Source organism: Rhinatrema bivittatum, chromosome 5, assembly GCF_901001135.1.
Source record: "Rhinatrema bivittatum chromosome 5, aRhiBiv1.1, whole genome shotgun sequence".
Taxonomy (NCBI): domain Eukaryota; kingdom Metazoa; phylum Chordata; class Amphibia; order Gymnophiona; family Rhinatrematidae; genus Rhinatrema; species Rhinatrema bivittatum.
The window spans coordinates 128,581,612-128,596,672 of NC_042619.1; the positions used below are offsets into that span (position 1 = coordinate 128,581,612).

Consider the following 15,061-nt stretch of genomic DNA (forward strand, 5'->3'; position numbering starts at 1 on the left):
CTTTAGAGAAATTTTCCAAATTCTCAATTCTGCGAGAAGATGAAATAGAATCTTTAATAATCTGAGAGTGCACTGTTTCCACTTGGCCAATAGAGGAGGACAAAGCAGAAATCTTGTCTTCACATTGTTGCAGTCTAGAATCTTGAACTGACACTGTCATGTATGTCCAAGGAAAAACTGCTAAGGAAGAAAGTCTCTTATCCAGAGAAGCCATAACTTGCCAAAGGGCATCAAGAGAGACATGGGGAGGCTTAACCAAAACAGGTCTGACCTGGATATCAGACGTGGCTGTCCGTAGTTGCAATGAATCAACTCCAGTCAAAGGGGCTGAACTCCCAGTGGTTCCCCTGCCTTTCTTCTAGTTCCTGGCGAAATTCGGGGCAAGGAACCCCTCCTCCAGATTGTAACAGAGGAATGCTGCTAACCCAGGCGGTGGAAGCACTAAAATCGATTTGCTAATTCAGTGGCAAAGCCTCCGCTCGATCAGCGTGGCCAGGCAGCCGTGGGGCAGAACGCACCTCGGGGCTGAGGGAAGCCTCCGCCACCGATGGTCTGGGCACCTCTGTTCCAGACAAGCCACTCACCGGGGTGGAGGTCGAAGGGGTACCGACGTACTCTGGCATATTTGTTTGCCGCGATCCTCCTTCAGGGAAATGCCGCACTGCTCCCTTTCTCTTCCCCAAACTCAAAACGTGAAAAGGATTAATCTGAAGCAGAAAAGGGGACTCAAAGGAGAGCCCAGGTATGAGCGTCTGGTTAAGTCTTTTATGATAGTTGTGAATGAGGCCCTTTATATTTTGTAAAAGCTGCCCATTCCTCCTCCAGATCCTGTAAATTCTTTTGTTGTCTAGCAAGAACCGCATGTTTGAGTTCTCCCCAAAGTGGCTCAGTGATATTGAGGTCAGGAGACTGTGATGGCCACTCCAGAAACTTCACTTTTCTTCAGCTGCAGCCACTGAAGGGTCGACTCGGCCTTATGTTTCAGATCATTGTAATGTTGGAAAGTCCAAGTGTGCCCCATGCACAACTTCCTGGCAGATGAATGCAAATTCTCCTCCAATATTTTCTGATAAGATGCTGCATTCATCCGGCCAAGAATTTTGACTAAATTCCCTGTTCTGCTGTACTCGCACCCCACCCCAAAACAGCAGAGATCCACCTCCGTGCTTCACAGTAGGGATGGTGTGCTGCTCAACATGGGCTTTATTCACTCCTCTCCACACATAGCATTTATGGTTGTGACCATAAAGTTCAGTTTTGGTCTCATCACTCCAAATTATTTTGTTCCAGATGTTTTGAGGCTTCTCTAGGTGCTGTTTGGCATATTGTAAGCGGGCTTTATGGCATTGGTGCAGCAATGGCTTTTTTTCTGGCAAATCTACCAAACAACCCATCTTTGTTTCAAGTATCTCCTTATTGCGTATGCTGAAAAACCCACACCACTTTGTTTCGGAGAAGCCTGTATTTCAGTAGAAGTTGCTTGTAGGTATTTCTTTGCATCCCAACAAATTTTCCTGGCAGTTGTGCCTGAAATCTTTCTTGGTCTACCTGAATGTGACTTGGTATTAACAGAACCCATTATTTTCCCCTTCTTGATCAGAGTTTGAACAGTCCTGACTGGCGTCTTCAAATCTTTGGATATCTTTTTATATCCTTTTCCTGATTTATAAAAATGAACTACTTTTGCTTGCAGATCCTTTCACGGTTCTTTGCTTTCTCTATGCTTCAGTAACCACCAAAGTCAGTGCAGCCATGGATGAAATGCACAATGGTTTCTCATGAGCTAAGATTTCATTGGCTGTTTATACACAGACACTAATTAAAAATCAAACAAGGCACAGGTGTGGATACCCAGTCTTCATTGCCATCTCAGCCTGTGTGTATCAATCCAGTCATTCAAAGGTGTGAAATCTTTTGAATAGGACCATTTTATTATTTCCTTTATTGCTATGGTTTGCTTAATGATTGTGCTATTCTGTGATGCATAATATTTAATTTGAAATACATTAAAAATAACAGGCATGTTTGGTCTGATCACTCATGTTTTCTTAAAATGATACACATCTTACAAATCTCTGCCAGGAATATGTAAACTTATGATCATAACTATATTTCTAATGGTGTGTAATAACAAATCTTTTTTTTTTTTTTTTTTTTAATAATTATCTGGAGCAGTATTGCCTTTTTAAAAAAAAAGTGGTGTGTGTAACATACCCATCTGTAATTTGTAAGTATCACCCATTCATATTATAATTTTACATTCTTTCATCCTAGCAAGATGAAGGGGACGTGGAAAGGCCCCCGAAGGGAAGAAAACGGTAGACCAGGAAGGTTTTGGAAAAAACACAGATTCAACAAGAAATATAGGCAAAATAAAGAAACCCTGAAAGATCACACTGCAGCCATGAATAGAGGAACCCCTGTGGGGAGAAAAGAACCTGAAACACTTCCTGAAGCCAAGAGAAAAGCCTACGTGAAGGATGTAGATCCGCTCAGCATTTTGGTTGATAGTGATGCTGGTAAGTCAAGCTAACGTGGAACTCTGCAGATGATTTTGTACCGATGAGACTGACACTCTACTTGCATGAGACTTCAGTGAATTCCAGATCACATCTGTTCTGTTCACTTTTTAAAAGTTATTCCCATTCAGTCACTGCACAGTAGACATGTACTAGTTTTGAGGTGTAGTCTTTAATTTTAGTTAAACTTAAAACATTTATAGATCACTTTTTCAGATGAAAAAATTTGCCTGAAGTGATGTATAAACAGTATAATTACAATCAATTAAATAGTATAAATGAAAACAAAAATAAAATATAACAAAGTAAAAAAAAAAAAAAATTCTAAAAAAAAGCATCATCAAAAAAAACAGTTGAAGCCCTTCACTACCCAAACCCTCACCATTCGAAGAATTATTCTCTAATATCTAATACAAAAGGAATAGCATCATCCATGTGTAAACAATAAACTACAGCAATAACAGAGGAATCAAAACCATTCTCGCCCTTCCCAAAAATTATTCTCTTAAGCCCAGTACAAAAAGTGGAATAACCTCATCCACATATAAACAGTAGCATGCACTGGAGGTTGGCTAAGCCCTGCAATATATACCAAAGTATTTTATTAAACTCAGCCAAACTGAGTCACATAACCACTCACAGATCAGTTTAATCGAAATAGCCATGTTTTCACCTTTTCCCTAAATGAAAGATGGTTTATTTCTGAGGTAATTTCCCTAGATAGGCTATTTCATAGGATGGGTACAGCCACTGAAAATGCCTCAGATCTCAAGCTTGTGTGACGTAGCATCTGTAAAGAGGGGACATTTACGTGGACACCTTGACTGGATCTCGGTATCGATCCAGTTTGCATCAGCTCAAGGTTAAAAGTTTAGATTTAATTCTCATGGCGATAGGAAGCCAGTGCAGAAAATGAAGGCTCTCTCCCTCTGTGATCTTGGGGGCATATTCTGGCCGAATTTACGGTTTTAAATTAATTTCAGGGCTTGGCTCCCAAAAAGAGCAATACAGCAATCTACTGGGAGATTCCAAGGGAGAGCATAACATTGTTAAACATCTGCTGTTCCAGTAATGAACAATGCTGTTGTGCTGTACATAGCTAAGCAAATGCATCCCTAGCTATAAGAAGAATATACAATTCAATTATAGGGGGGATCCAACATAACCCTCACATTTCTGATTTGAGTGGATGGGATACATAAAGTTCCCTACAGTGTCAAAAGGTTAAGCAACACCAGTGGATTTGAGGTATCCACTTTAAAAATCTGTTTGAATAACTGTTGAATTTTAGGTTACTACCTGTTAGCCAACTGGAAATTTGTCAAGTGTGAATTCAATGAATCAACAGCATTACTTGCATCTTTCCCCAAAGGCACAATTAACTATAATCTGCATACGGGTGTCCAGTTAACCCAGATATCCTCATGATCCCTCCTAAGAACCTCAAATATATATTAAACAAAAGTGATGATAGTGAGGAGCTTGCTGCATGCCACAGCAAAGGGGGTCTAGGTGAAGAAATAGCTCTCTTTTTTTTTTTTTTCTTTTTTTTTTTTTTTTTTTTTTTTTAATTCTTTATTTTCAATTTTTGAAATATAACCAAGAAAATATTCTTATACAGAAAAACTGATGTTCAAAGTAACAATCAGGTAAAGGAAAATCAAACTTTGACATATTTTTCACTACTTTATGGCATCATAATTATAAGATAATAAGGAGAAAAACAGAATATAGCGTTAATCAAGAAATAAAAATTTACAAATAATAGTAACATGACTGATTAACTGAACAATACTATGAACCCATTTTTATTCATTCCAAAACTGCTGTAGATACCTGAGCAGGGTGAGCAATCAAGAAATCTTTCAATTGTACAGGTTCAAGAAATATATAATTATTTCTATTATAAACTATACAAGCTTTACAAGGATATTTTAACGTAAAGCGAGCTCCTAACTTGATTACTTGTTCCCTCATCTGTAAAAATTCCTTTCGACGTTGTTGTGTCTGTTTTATTACATCAGGGTATACCCAAATTGGAAAGCCATAGAATTTAACCTGTCTGTTTCTAAAAAATAAACGTAATATATTATTTCTCTCTGATAAAAAGGCAAAGGAAATAAGCAATGGCTTTCTATGAGAAATTTCTAATTCAAAAGAGTGTTCCAATATATCTGTTAAATTCAGACCTTCACTTTGTGCCTCATCCTGATTTACCTGATGAAGGTAATAAGCCTTAACCAGTACCGGAAGTGCTGGTTCTGGGATTTTTAGAACCTGCAACATATAAGTTCTAAAAAGGTTTATTGGGGAAATATTTTTAATCACTGGAAAATTTACTATTCTCAGGTTATGAGCTCTTAATGAGTTTTCTACTGATTCTAATCTTTTAGAAGTATTTATTTCTGAAACAATCAATTTTACTTGCTTTTGTTCTAAAGAAGTAATTTTATTTTCAAGTAAATGTGTTTTTTCATTAAACTTAGCAATTAAATGATTGTTTGTCATTGTTTGTTGTTTGGTTTCTAAAGTAATTTGAGAAAGAACCTTTATTGAATTTTCAATCGATTTCAAAGTAGACCAAATTCCTTCTAAGGAAATCGAATCAGATTTCACGACTAAACTAGATTCCGCTAGGGCTCTTAATTGTTCTTCCCTCTCATTCACAGCAGTAGCTTCCCTCCCATTTCTTTCTTGTGATAATTGTAATGGTACTGATTCTGCCACTACTAAGGGTGACAAACTAGTTTCTCCAGGGTGAGATCGCTTCTTTGGAAATCCGGGGCTAAGAGTGACATCTAAAGTCAAAGGGGATGGTGGTCACTCTCCCTCCAACCCCCCTGCGACAAAGCTCTCCGGTGTGGAGGTTCCAGCCATTGGGAAAAAACCGGGGATCTGTGGCTGACGAGGGTCTATTGCTGGTGAGCTTGTTACCTCACCTCTCAATCTCCCCTTTCTTTTAGTGTGAGGCATATATACTCGAATGAATATTCTTAGTCACAGAAATCTTCCCACAGTATTCCCCAATAATGTTCAGTTCAGTCAATTTAACTTCTCCTTATCGTGGGGGAGTCATGGGAGAGAAAGAGAATAGAATTTCTTTACATACCAAATTGATAAGTCGGTAAACTCCGTCGGTAAGAAAATTATATAAAGTCCCAAATTCTTCTAAAGCCGCGCGCCGGCGTCGACTGCGTGCCGCTGGAGGGGCGGTTTTATTCGCTACCGAACCTCCTGGATGACGTCAGGTCCGGGCAGCGTCTCCAGTCCGTCGGGGCTCAGGTCTCCCTTGGCCCCCGGCAGCAATCCGAAGCAGAGCGCAGTTCTCTGCCTCCTCTCTCCCTTCTCCCCGAAGGTAACTCCACAGGAGGGGCGGTTTTATTCGCTACCGTCCCTCCTGGATGACGTCAGGTCCGGGCAGCGTCTCCAGTCCGTCGGGGCTCAGGTCTCCCTTGGCCCCCGGCAGCAATCCGAAGCAGAGCGCAGTTCTCTGCCTCCTCTCTCCCTTCTCCCCGAAATAGCTCTCTTAACACTTACTGATTGATGTCTTATCAGTGGGAAATGAGGAGACCCATTTACTGGCAATTCCTTCTATCCCCAGCACCATTCATCCATGCAAAAGCAAGGCACAGTCCACTGAATCAAAAGCAGACAAAAGGTTTAATAAAACTAACAGAGCCAGGCCCCCTTCATCTAAATATTGTAAAATATTTTCAGAGAACAAAAAAATTGAGCAAACTTCATATAATATCCAGATCAAAATCCACATTGGTAAGGGTCCAGGATGGAAGACTGATCTAAGAAACACGACAGATCTTGTCACAGTTTTTTCTAAGAAATGCAAGTTTAGAAACCATCCTGTAATTCCATTTTTGGAGTTTGTCCTGCACTTTCTAGAGCAGTGGTTCGCAGCCTTTTTTCTATCAGGACATACCTGAGAGATGACGCTCACATGCGTGACACACTGAACACATAACCATCATGGGACTAAATATAAACATATACTCTGCTTCCATAGGAATCTCCCGCTTCCTAACAATGAGTGCAGAGCAGAACTAAGACATTTCCCTGTACAATTCACCATACAAAAAAGATATTCTGATTCTGGTGTCTTTTCCATAACAGCTCCCTCTACTACCAGGTGCATTGTAAAATATAGACAAAAAAGAGAGTCATCAAATGAAGGCAACCAAAAGACAATCCAATAGCCAATATAGCATGCACTTCAGTTTTAGTTATACTTCTCAATTTATTTCTCAATTTGTAGAAGGATCAACAAAAAGAAAAAGAAGACGTGCTGCAGACCAGAAAATTGGCAAAAGGACCATCATAACACCCGTACGTGTAGATTATTTTCCAACACGAAATACCTTGGTCATAAATAATCATAGGTCCCTTCATTCTTAATTTTTGTGTTTAATGCAAATTATAAAAAAAAGAAACTTCCCGTAATAGAAGTGTCGGCAGGAGCAGAGCTTGTTCTTAATACACCGCGCAGCGTATGGACACTTGATAAAGACACTGATACTTCCTGATTGTCCCTGATGCGGTTTCAGATGAAACATATCATTATGTCGGTCACGTGTGCATTAAGAACAAGCTCTGCTGCTGCCAACAGTTTTAACTATTAAGGGAGTTTCTTTTTTAATTTGCATTAAAAAAAACTTTAAAATTAAGATTGATTGGGACACTTTGCATATATCTAAATGATGGACCTATGATTATTTATGACCTGCGCATTTTGTGTTGGAAAATAATCTACACGTTATGATGGTCCTTTTGCCAATTTTCTGATCTGCAGCACGTCTTTTTCTTTTTGTTGATCCTTCTACAAATTGAGAAATATATTGAGAAGTATAACTAAAACTGAAGTGAGTGCTATATTGGCTATTGCACTGGAAAATAATACAAAACCTGGAAAAAAAACCACCAAACAAACCCCACTTTGTACATGTTTATCAAACCTGCCATACTGAAGCAGCACTAACTCCAAGAAACGAAAGAGCAATAGCCCTACCCATGAAAAGACAGCTGTTCACCACCAGTGCAATATCATATTGAGAAAATGCAACTAAGACTGCTACAAATCCCTACATGCTAGTAAAATATCTCAACTCAGTCACACACTTACAGAATACAGACAGACCTACCTTCACCTAATATGGAATAAAATACCACAAATTACAAATGTGGAAACAAAAACTGAAATAGAAACCCCAAGAAGACCATCTGCATGCAGTGCAAAACTGGAGAACTAGAAACAGAAATATATTTCCTCCTACACTGAGTAAGGTTCAAAGATAGAAGAAATGCATATTCTCAAAACTGACATATTATGGCTCTTGTACCCCCCTCACTCCCCTCCGTGCCCCCATCACCCCTCACTTCTCCCAATTACTCAATCGTCCCTTCACATGCTCATATCCCTGTCCAACATTTCAGACACCCTCCACCCCTGCATCCTCTTCCCTGTGCTGCCTCTCTCCCCTGCTCAACTCTCCCTGCCCTTTTCCCTCTCCCCTTCCCTACCCAGCATACCTCTGACCACCTCTTTCCCACCCCTTCCTGCTCAGCATCCCCTGACCTCCCTTCTCCCCAACCCAGCAGGCCCCTCCACTTCCATCTCTCCTCCATGCCCAGCAGCCCTCAGCCCCTCTTTCCTCCACTTATTCTATCCAGCAACCCCAACTTCCTTTCCCCCACTCCCTTCCTATCCAGCAGAATCCTGACTCCCTATCTCCCAAGGCCTTCCTGCCCAGCATATTTCCCCCTTCTCCTGCTCCCAACCAGCATAAAAGCCTTCAGTTCAATCCAGAGACCTCCCTTCTGCTTTTCCAGCAGCAGATGAGAGCAAGAAGCATTGAGGAGAGGAAGAAATGAGGCAACAGCTGCGGAAGTCATCAGTGGATCTATAGAGCATGCACATCTCTCTCTCATGCTCCTGCTTTCATGTCCAGGCCACATGGGATGAAGAGAGCATCAGCAGCCTCACTGCCAGGCAGAGGAAGATAAAGATGTCCTGCCGGGCCCATATGAACAGTAGTTGGTGATATCGTGCTCTGATGTGGATGAAGGAGGAGGGAATAACTTGCCACTGGGGCAGGAAGAGGAGAAGGAAGCAAGAGCAACGTCCTCTCATACCAATAAAGGAGAAATCAGCCAACTTGTGTCCAGACTGATGAGGAAAGCACAGCCTTCTGCTGGATCTGCGATGCATCTTCCATGACCTCCTGACATACCTGTTGAGGACCACTGTTCTAGATACTGAGAGGTGATAAGTTCTGGATCCGGATCCACTGGAGGCATTCACACCTCTTCACTGGCTCTGATATGAAACAGGAATCTCTGAGGAACTAGGCCGGTCTTAAAGTCCATTTTCCAACAAGGCAGTGAGTGTAGTGCAGTATAAGAATACATAAAGGCGGGTATTCACTACATGGTGATGAAGTATGTCGTGGAATCCTCTTAATAAAGAAGATATTTACATAAAGCTTTACTACTGAGTTTTTAAGACATAGGAGTACTGCTCCCCAGTGCCTTCCTGTTGTCTGGAGGTGTCTCATCCTGAAAGGAGCTCCCCAGTATTGCATCCACTGCAGTTATTTTTTCACTGTAGGGCTTATTTTACAAAAGGAAATCATGAATTTCTAAGGGGGGAGGGAGAATCACTCTTGTGCTTTCACTATACAGAGGCTCTATAATGAGATTCGGTTTTGTGTATATTGTGCTTTTGTCCAAAGAGTTGTACGGTTTAAATTAGCAGAGGAAAATGTGCAGTAGAAGCTTTACTGAACACAGTTGTTTGTTTTTTTTTATTTGCAAGCAGAGAGGAGATAGAAACACAGATTCCTTGTACGTACCCAGATCTCCTGGGTTTTGCCTCCCCTCCAGCAGATGGAGACAGAGAAAGGTTTACTGCCACTTAAGCCAAGGTGCCACCTGCAGTCCCTCAGTATTTCTCTGTCTCCAGCAGATGGTGGAGGTGCAAAGCCTGCTGTCTGAGTGTGTGTAAAAAAAAAAAAAAAAAAAAAAAAAAGTTAAGATTTGGACTTCGGATTGCGGCCTCTCAGAGGGTTGTTAGGCCCTGGGGGGCCATCCTCTCTGGTTTAAGAGGCGGACGAGCAGGAGGTCAGGGACCCTTTTTTTAGCTTGCTCCTTGTGCTCTGGACCAGGCTGATACCCTGGGGATCTGGGTCACTAGCCCTGAGGGACCAGCGGAGCCTCCAGCCTTTCTCAGGGAAGTTCTTTGTGCCATTGTTTGCTGTGTAAAGTTTGGTTAAAAAAAAAATTTCAGAAAAGCTGCCTGGAGTGGTTGCGAGGCAGCACAACTCCCGTCCTGGACTTTCTGTCTCTCTGGTCAGATCCTATGCCTTTCTTTTCCAGGCGCATCTTGTCCCTGCCTACCTGGTACGGTTTTCTCTTCCTCTCCTGTCTGACCTCGTTTTCAATGCCGCATGGGGTGCCCTGTTCTGCCTGTGGGGACGCACGTATCTCTCCCTCGAAGGCCTCTGTGCCAGATGCCTCCCCAGGGGGGAAGGACCTTCGGGGAGGCAGAGGATTGCTCGAGTAAACGCTGTGAGTCTGGGAGGCTCGGGTCTGCGCTGCAGGCCTCAGGGGATCCGTTCCCTCTGAGCGTGGGAATGGTGGGGGGCAGGGATTCCCCTCCCCCATTGTTTCTGGAGGTTGGAACATCCAGGGGAGGACCTGAGGCTGTTGGGGCTCCTCTAGGAAGTGAGGCTGGACCCCGGTGGTGTCTCTCATGTGTCGTCCTCCTTTTCCTCCGATTTTGTGCTGCTGTTGCACAAGGCCTATAAAGTACGCAAGTCTTCTCGTAGGAACTCCGTGAGGGAGCCTCTGATGAAGCAGTCTAAGCAGTCCAGGGCTGATGTGGGGGCCACCAGAGTTAGGAGGCTCTTAGGGGCCTCGTCTCCACCGTCCATTGCAGAAATCTCTCTGGACACCTCTGACAAGGATGACCACCAGGACCTGGACCCTCAGAATTCGGTCCCAGCTGTGATAATGCCAGATCTGGATCTTGGTCAATCGCAGAGCACGGCAAACAAAGGAGATGATCCCAAGTTGGTCCATTTGTTCCACAAAGAGAAGCTGTCCCCTCTCATACCTGCAGTCCTGGAGGAGCTGGGCATTGCGATCCCTCTGGAGGATTCCAAATTGGGAGCAGTGGATCCGGTCATGGTTGGCCTCTGGGATCCAGTTAGATCTTTTCCCTTCCATATGTCAGTCAATGCTATCCTGTTCAGGGAGTGGGATACTCCGGATGCGGGTTTGAAGGTCAATGGGGTAATGGATGGGTTATATCCGTTGCCTGAAGACACGCTGGACCTTCTCAAGGTCTCCAAGGTGGATGCCGCCGTTTCGGCGGTCACCAAGAAAATGACCATTCTAGTTATGGGTGCTGCCACTCTGAAAGATCTTCAGTAAAGAAAGCTGGAAGTACATCTCAAAAAGATCTTTGAGGTATCTGTTCTTGGAGCCCGAGCGGCTATGTGCAATAGTTTTATGCTGAGAGCAGTCTGCGCTGGGTACAGCAGTTACAGATGGACAAATCTTTGTCTGATTCTGAGGCTCTTCAAGCGGAACGGTTAGAAGCCGTGTTGGTTTACAGTGCGGTTGCATTGTATGATCTTCTCCGAACCTCTTCCAGGACCATGATGTTGGCAGTTTCGGCCCGAAGGCTCCTCTGACTGAGGAATTGGTCGGCTTATGTTTACTCCAAGTCCCAGTTGGGATTGTTGCCTTTTAAAGGGAAGTTGTTGTTTGGTAAATACCTGGAGGAGATGATCAAGTCCCTTGGTAAGAGTAAGATTCATAAGTTACCAGAAGATAAACTGAAAGAGAGAGGTTCATTTCCTTCTCGCCCTTGCTTCAAGGAGAGTCACAGATTTTGGGCATCCAGGCCTTCAGGGTCTACTCAGAATCAGTTTTCAGGTAGACCACAGTCATGGGGTCAGTCCTTTCGGGGACGTTGGCCCAGCAGAGATGGGTCCTTCCAGGGAGCAGGTGGTGCCAAATCTTCCCAGTGATGCAAGGCTGGTCCATTCCTCTGTTCCAGTGATAGGAGGCAGTTGGGTTTGTTTTACGGGGAATGGTCCAAGATCACGTCAAACCAGTGGATCCTAAGTGTGATAAAACACGGTTATGCTTTAGAATTTGCTCGACCGCTAAGAGACCACTTTCTAATATCTCTGTGGCTCTTACCAGGAAAAGCAAATGGCATTAAGAGACACCGTTTCTCGCCTGCACCACGTGGGAGCCATTGTCCCAGGTCACTACTTCATTGTTCCCAAAAAGGAGGGAACATTTCGACTAATCCTTGACTTGAAAAGGGTGAATGAGGCTCTGAAGATTCCTTGGTTCCGGATGGAAACTCTATGATCTGTGATCACTGCGGTACACCTGGGAGAGTTCCTGGGGTCCCTGAATCTAACCAAAGTGAACTTGCATATAGGAATTCAGTCCGATCATCTCAGATATCTCCAGTTCAAGATTCTGGGGTAACACTTTGTTTTGCGCTCTACCTTTTGGTCTGGCATCTGCGCCTTGGACTTTTACCAAGGTAATGGTCGTGGTGGCTGCAGGTCTCCGGAAGGAGGGCGTTCTTGTCCATCCGTATCTGGACAACTGGCTGATCCAGGCAAAGTCGGAAGCCCTTTGTCAAAAGGCGATGGATCTGGTTCTATGGCGCCCGGAGTCATTGGTGTGGATAGTCAATTCCTCCAAGAATCATCTTGTTCCTTCCCAGAGTTTGGAATTCCTGGGGACATGTTTCGACACGAGGGTGGGAAAGGTGTTTCTCACTGAGGAACAGATTTCCAAGTTACAGACCCAAGTTTGTGGCCTTTTGGACAAGCCAGTTCCCAAGGTCTGGGATTATTTGCAGGTACTCGGGTCTATGGCCTCTACTTTGCAGTTGGTTCCATGGGCTTTTGCCCACATGAGGCTTCTTCAGTCTGCTTTGCTGTCTCACTGGGATCCGTTGTCGGAGATTTTCAACTACCTCTCCCGGAGTTTGCACATTCCAGCCTTGTATGATGGTTTCTCCTGGAAAAGCTGAGCTGCAGTGTGGATCTCGATATCCCGGTCTGGATGATAGTCACTACCGATGCTAGCCTTTTTGGCTAGGGAGCAATATATCAAAGCTATTCAATGGAAAGTCATTGGTCACTGGAGGAAGCCTCCTGGTCTATCAATCATCTAGAAACTAGAGCAGTGCGTTTGGCCTTGTTGGCATTTCTTCCCTTGGTGAGGGGAAAGCCAGTGAGGATCTTATCAGACAATGCGACAACAGTGGCTTACATCAATCGTCATGGAGGAACCAAGAGTCGAATTGTGGCTCAGCAGGCTTGTCTTTTGGTCGACTGAGCAGAACAACATCTGGAGTGTCTGGCGGCCTCACACATTGCGGGCTCGGAAAACATGCAAGCGGATTTTCTGAGCTGCCGGCAGCTAGACCCCAGGGAGTGGGAGCTGTCAGAAGAGGCAATGAGTCTCGTCAGTCGCAGGTGGGGCTTGCCATCAGTAGACTTGATGGAGACCTTCTGAAATGCCAAGGCCCCACGTTTCTTCAGTCGTTAAAGAGAAAAAGGGGTGGAAAGAGTAGGTGCGCTGGTTTCTACCCTGGCCAGTGAATGTCCTGCTGTATGTGTTTACTCTTTGGCCCTTAGTGGGCAAGATCTTGCAGCGCATAGGTCATCTGGGCCAAGTGATTCTAGTGGCCCAGGTGTTCATGGTTTGCAGACTTAGTCAACCTGGCAGTGGACGGGCCATTGCGGCTCACCCACCTGCCTAATCTTTTGCATCAAGGCCCAGTTTCTTTAGATCAGTTAGATCGATTTTTGTCTAGCGGTTTGGCTTTTGTGGGGCAGCGTTTGAAAACAAAGGTTATTCAGATGCAGTCGACACTACTTTCTCGCAGTCTAGGAAAACATCCACTTCTCTCGCTTATGCAAGGGTCTGGAGAGTTTTTGAGGCCTGGTGTTCTGCTCAGCGAGTGGATTCTAGGTGAGCCGTAGTATGGCATATTGTGGTCTTTCTCCAAGACAGTTTGGTAAAAGGGTTATCCTTTAATTCTCTCAGAGTTCAGGTGGCGGCGTTAGGTTGTCCATGCAGTCAGGGCCGGTGCAAGGGTATTAGGTACCCTAGGCGAAACGTCAGCTATGCCGCCCCCCCCCCCCACACACAATTAACTTACATTGTGCATTAATGAAAATAACGAAGTCTTATTTATAACAGAACACTTATTTGACATTTTTATGCCATGTAAACCATTGAGATGATTTGTCTTATCGACGGTATAGAAACTCTTTTATAAATAAATAAATAAAAATAAATAAAATAAACATAAACCAAAGCTATACTTGTTGCTCAAACAAAAAAAGCAGACACATCACATAATATTAAATAATTAAAATGGCAGTCAATCAAGAAAAATAAACTTAAAAAGCCATCTTTACTTACCCCCTCCAGCAGCTCTCTTACTCCTCTTCCATGCAGGCTGTAGCACACACCAGAAGCAGCAGTAGTGGCTAAGCTCTATACTCATGGTCCTCTTCCTTAATGCCCATGTCTCTCTCACACACACACCATATCAGTCATGCCCCCATGACCAGTTTCTGTCTCTCACACACCAATCATCTCCCAAACAGTCTTTGGCACACACACACCAGTCACCTTCCTGAACAGTTTCTCTCATGCCATACACACACAGGCTTCCCACTCCCGTGTTCCACTTACATATATGGGCTTCTCACTCTCATAATCACTTTCTTTCTCACACACATACCCAGAGTTCTCACTTCCATGCTTTTTCTCTCTTTCACACACACACTCACCAGTCTCTCACTCCCATGCTTTCTTTCACATACACCCCCACACCAGGCTTCTTACTCCCATGCTTTCTCACATACCCAGAGTTCTCACTTCCATGCTTTTTCTCTCTTTCACACACACATCCCTGACTGTCTCACACATCAGTCATCTCCTTGAGCAGTCACTTTCATTGTCTCTCACATATACACATACATCAGCTCTCTGACCAGTTTCTCTCAATCACACACACATGCTCTCCATCAAATACATTCTCTCACTTACACACAGACTCTCAATCACAGGCAGGCAGGCAGGCTGCTTCTCTCTCTTTCTCTCACTCACTTCCTCCCCCCCCCCCCCAGCACAAACGGTAGCTGCTCCTCCTCCTCCAGCCCCTGCAGGCCAAGAAGGAAGAATCCCATCGGCCGCAGGAGGCTCGTGCTGCTCTCTCCTTTCCCGATTACCGGCTGCTTCGGTTGCTCGGGGGCCGATGCTGCTGTCGCTGCTATTTTTTCACGCAGCACTTCTCTTTCTTCTTGCGCATCACTTCCTGTTCCGGTTCAAAGGGGGGGGGGGCGGGAAGAAGACCAGCCGCGGATGCAACAGCTTTTTTTTTTTGCACCGCTGCCGTTCCCGCTGGGCTTGAACGTGCTGATAGCCTGGCGGCAACGGCAGCAGGGAAGAAAGAGCAGCGGGAGGGACCGGGAGCCACG

At 44.2% G+C, this 15,061-nt stretch overlaps 1 protein-coding gene across 1 annotated transcript in view; it reads left to right on the plus strand.

Moving 5' to 3' along the window:
• The window catches only part of NUFIP1 (nuclear FMR1 interacting protein 1), an 85,761-nt gene that overhangs the window by 34,095 nt on the left and 36,605 nt on the right, over window positions 1–15,061 (plus strand). The window contains exon 7 of the mRNA XM_029602907.1: window positions 2,275–2,519. Within this exon, the coding sequence (XP_029458767.1) occupies window positions 2,275–2,519 (245 nt within the window). The remainder of the gene's footprint in view (window positions 1–2,274; window positions 2,520–15,061) is intronic.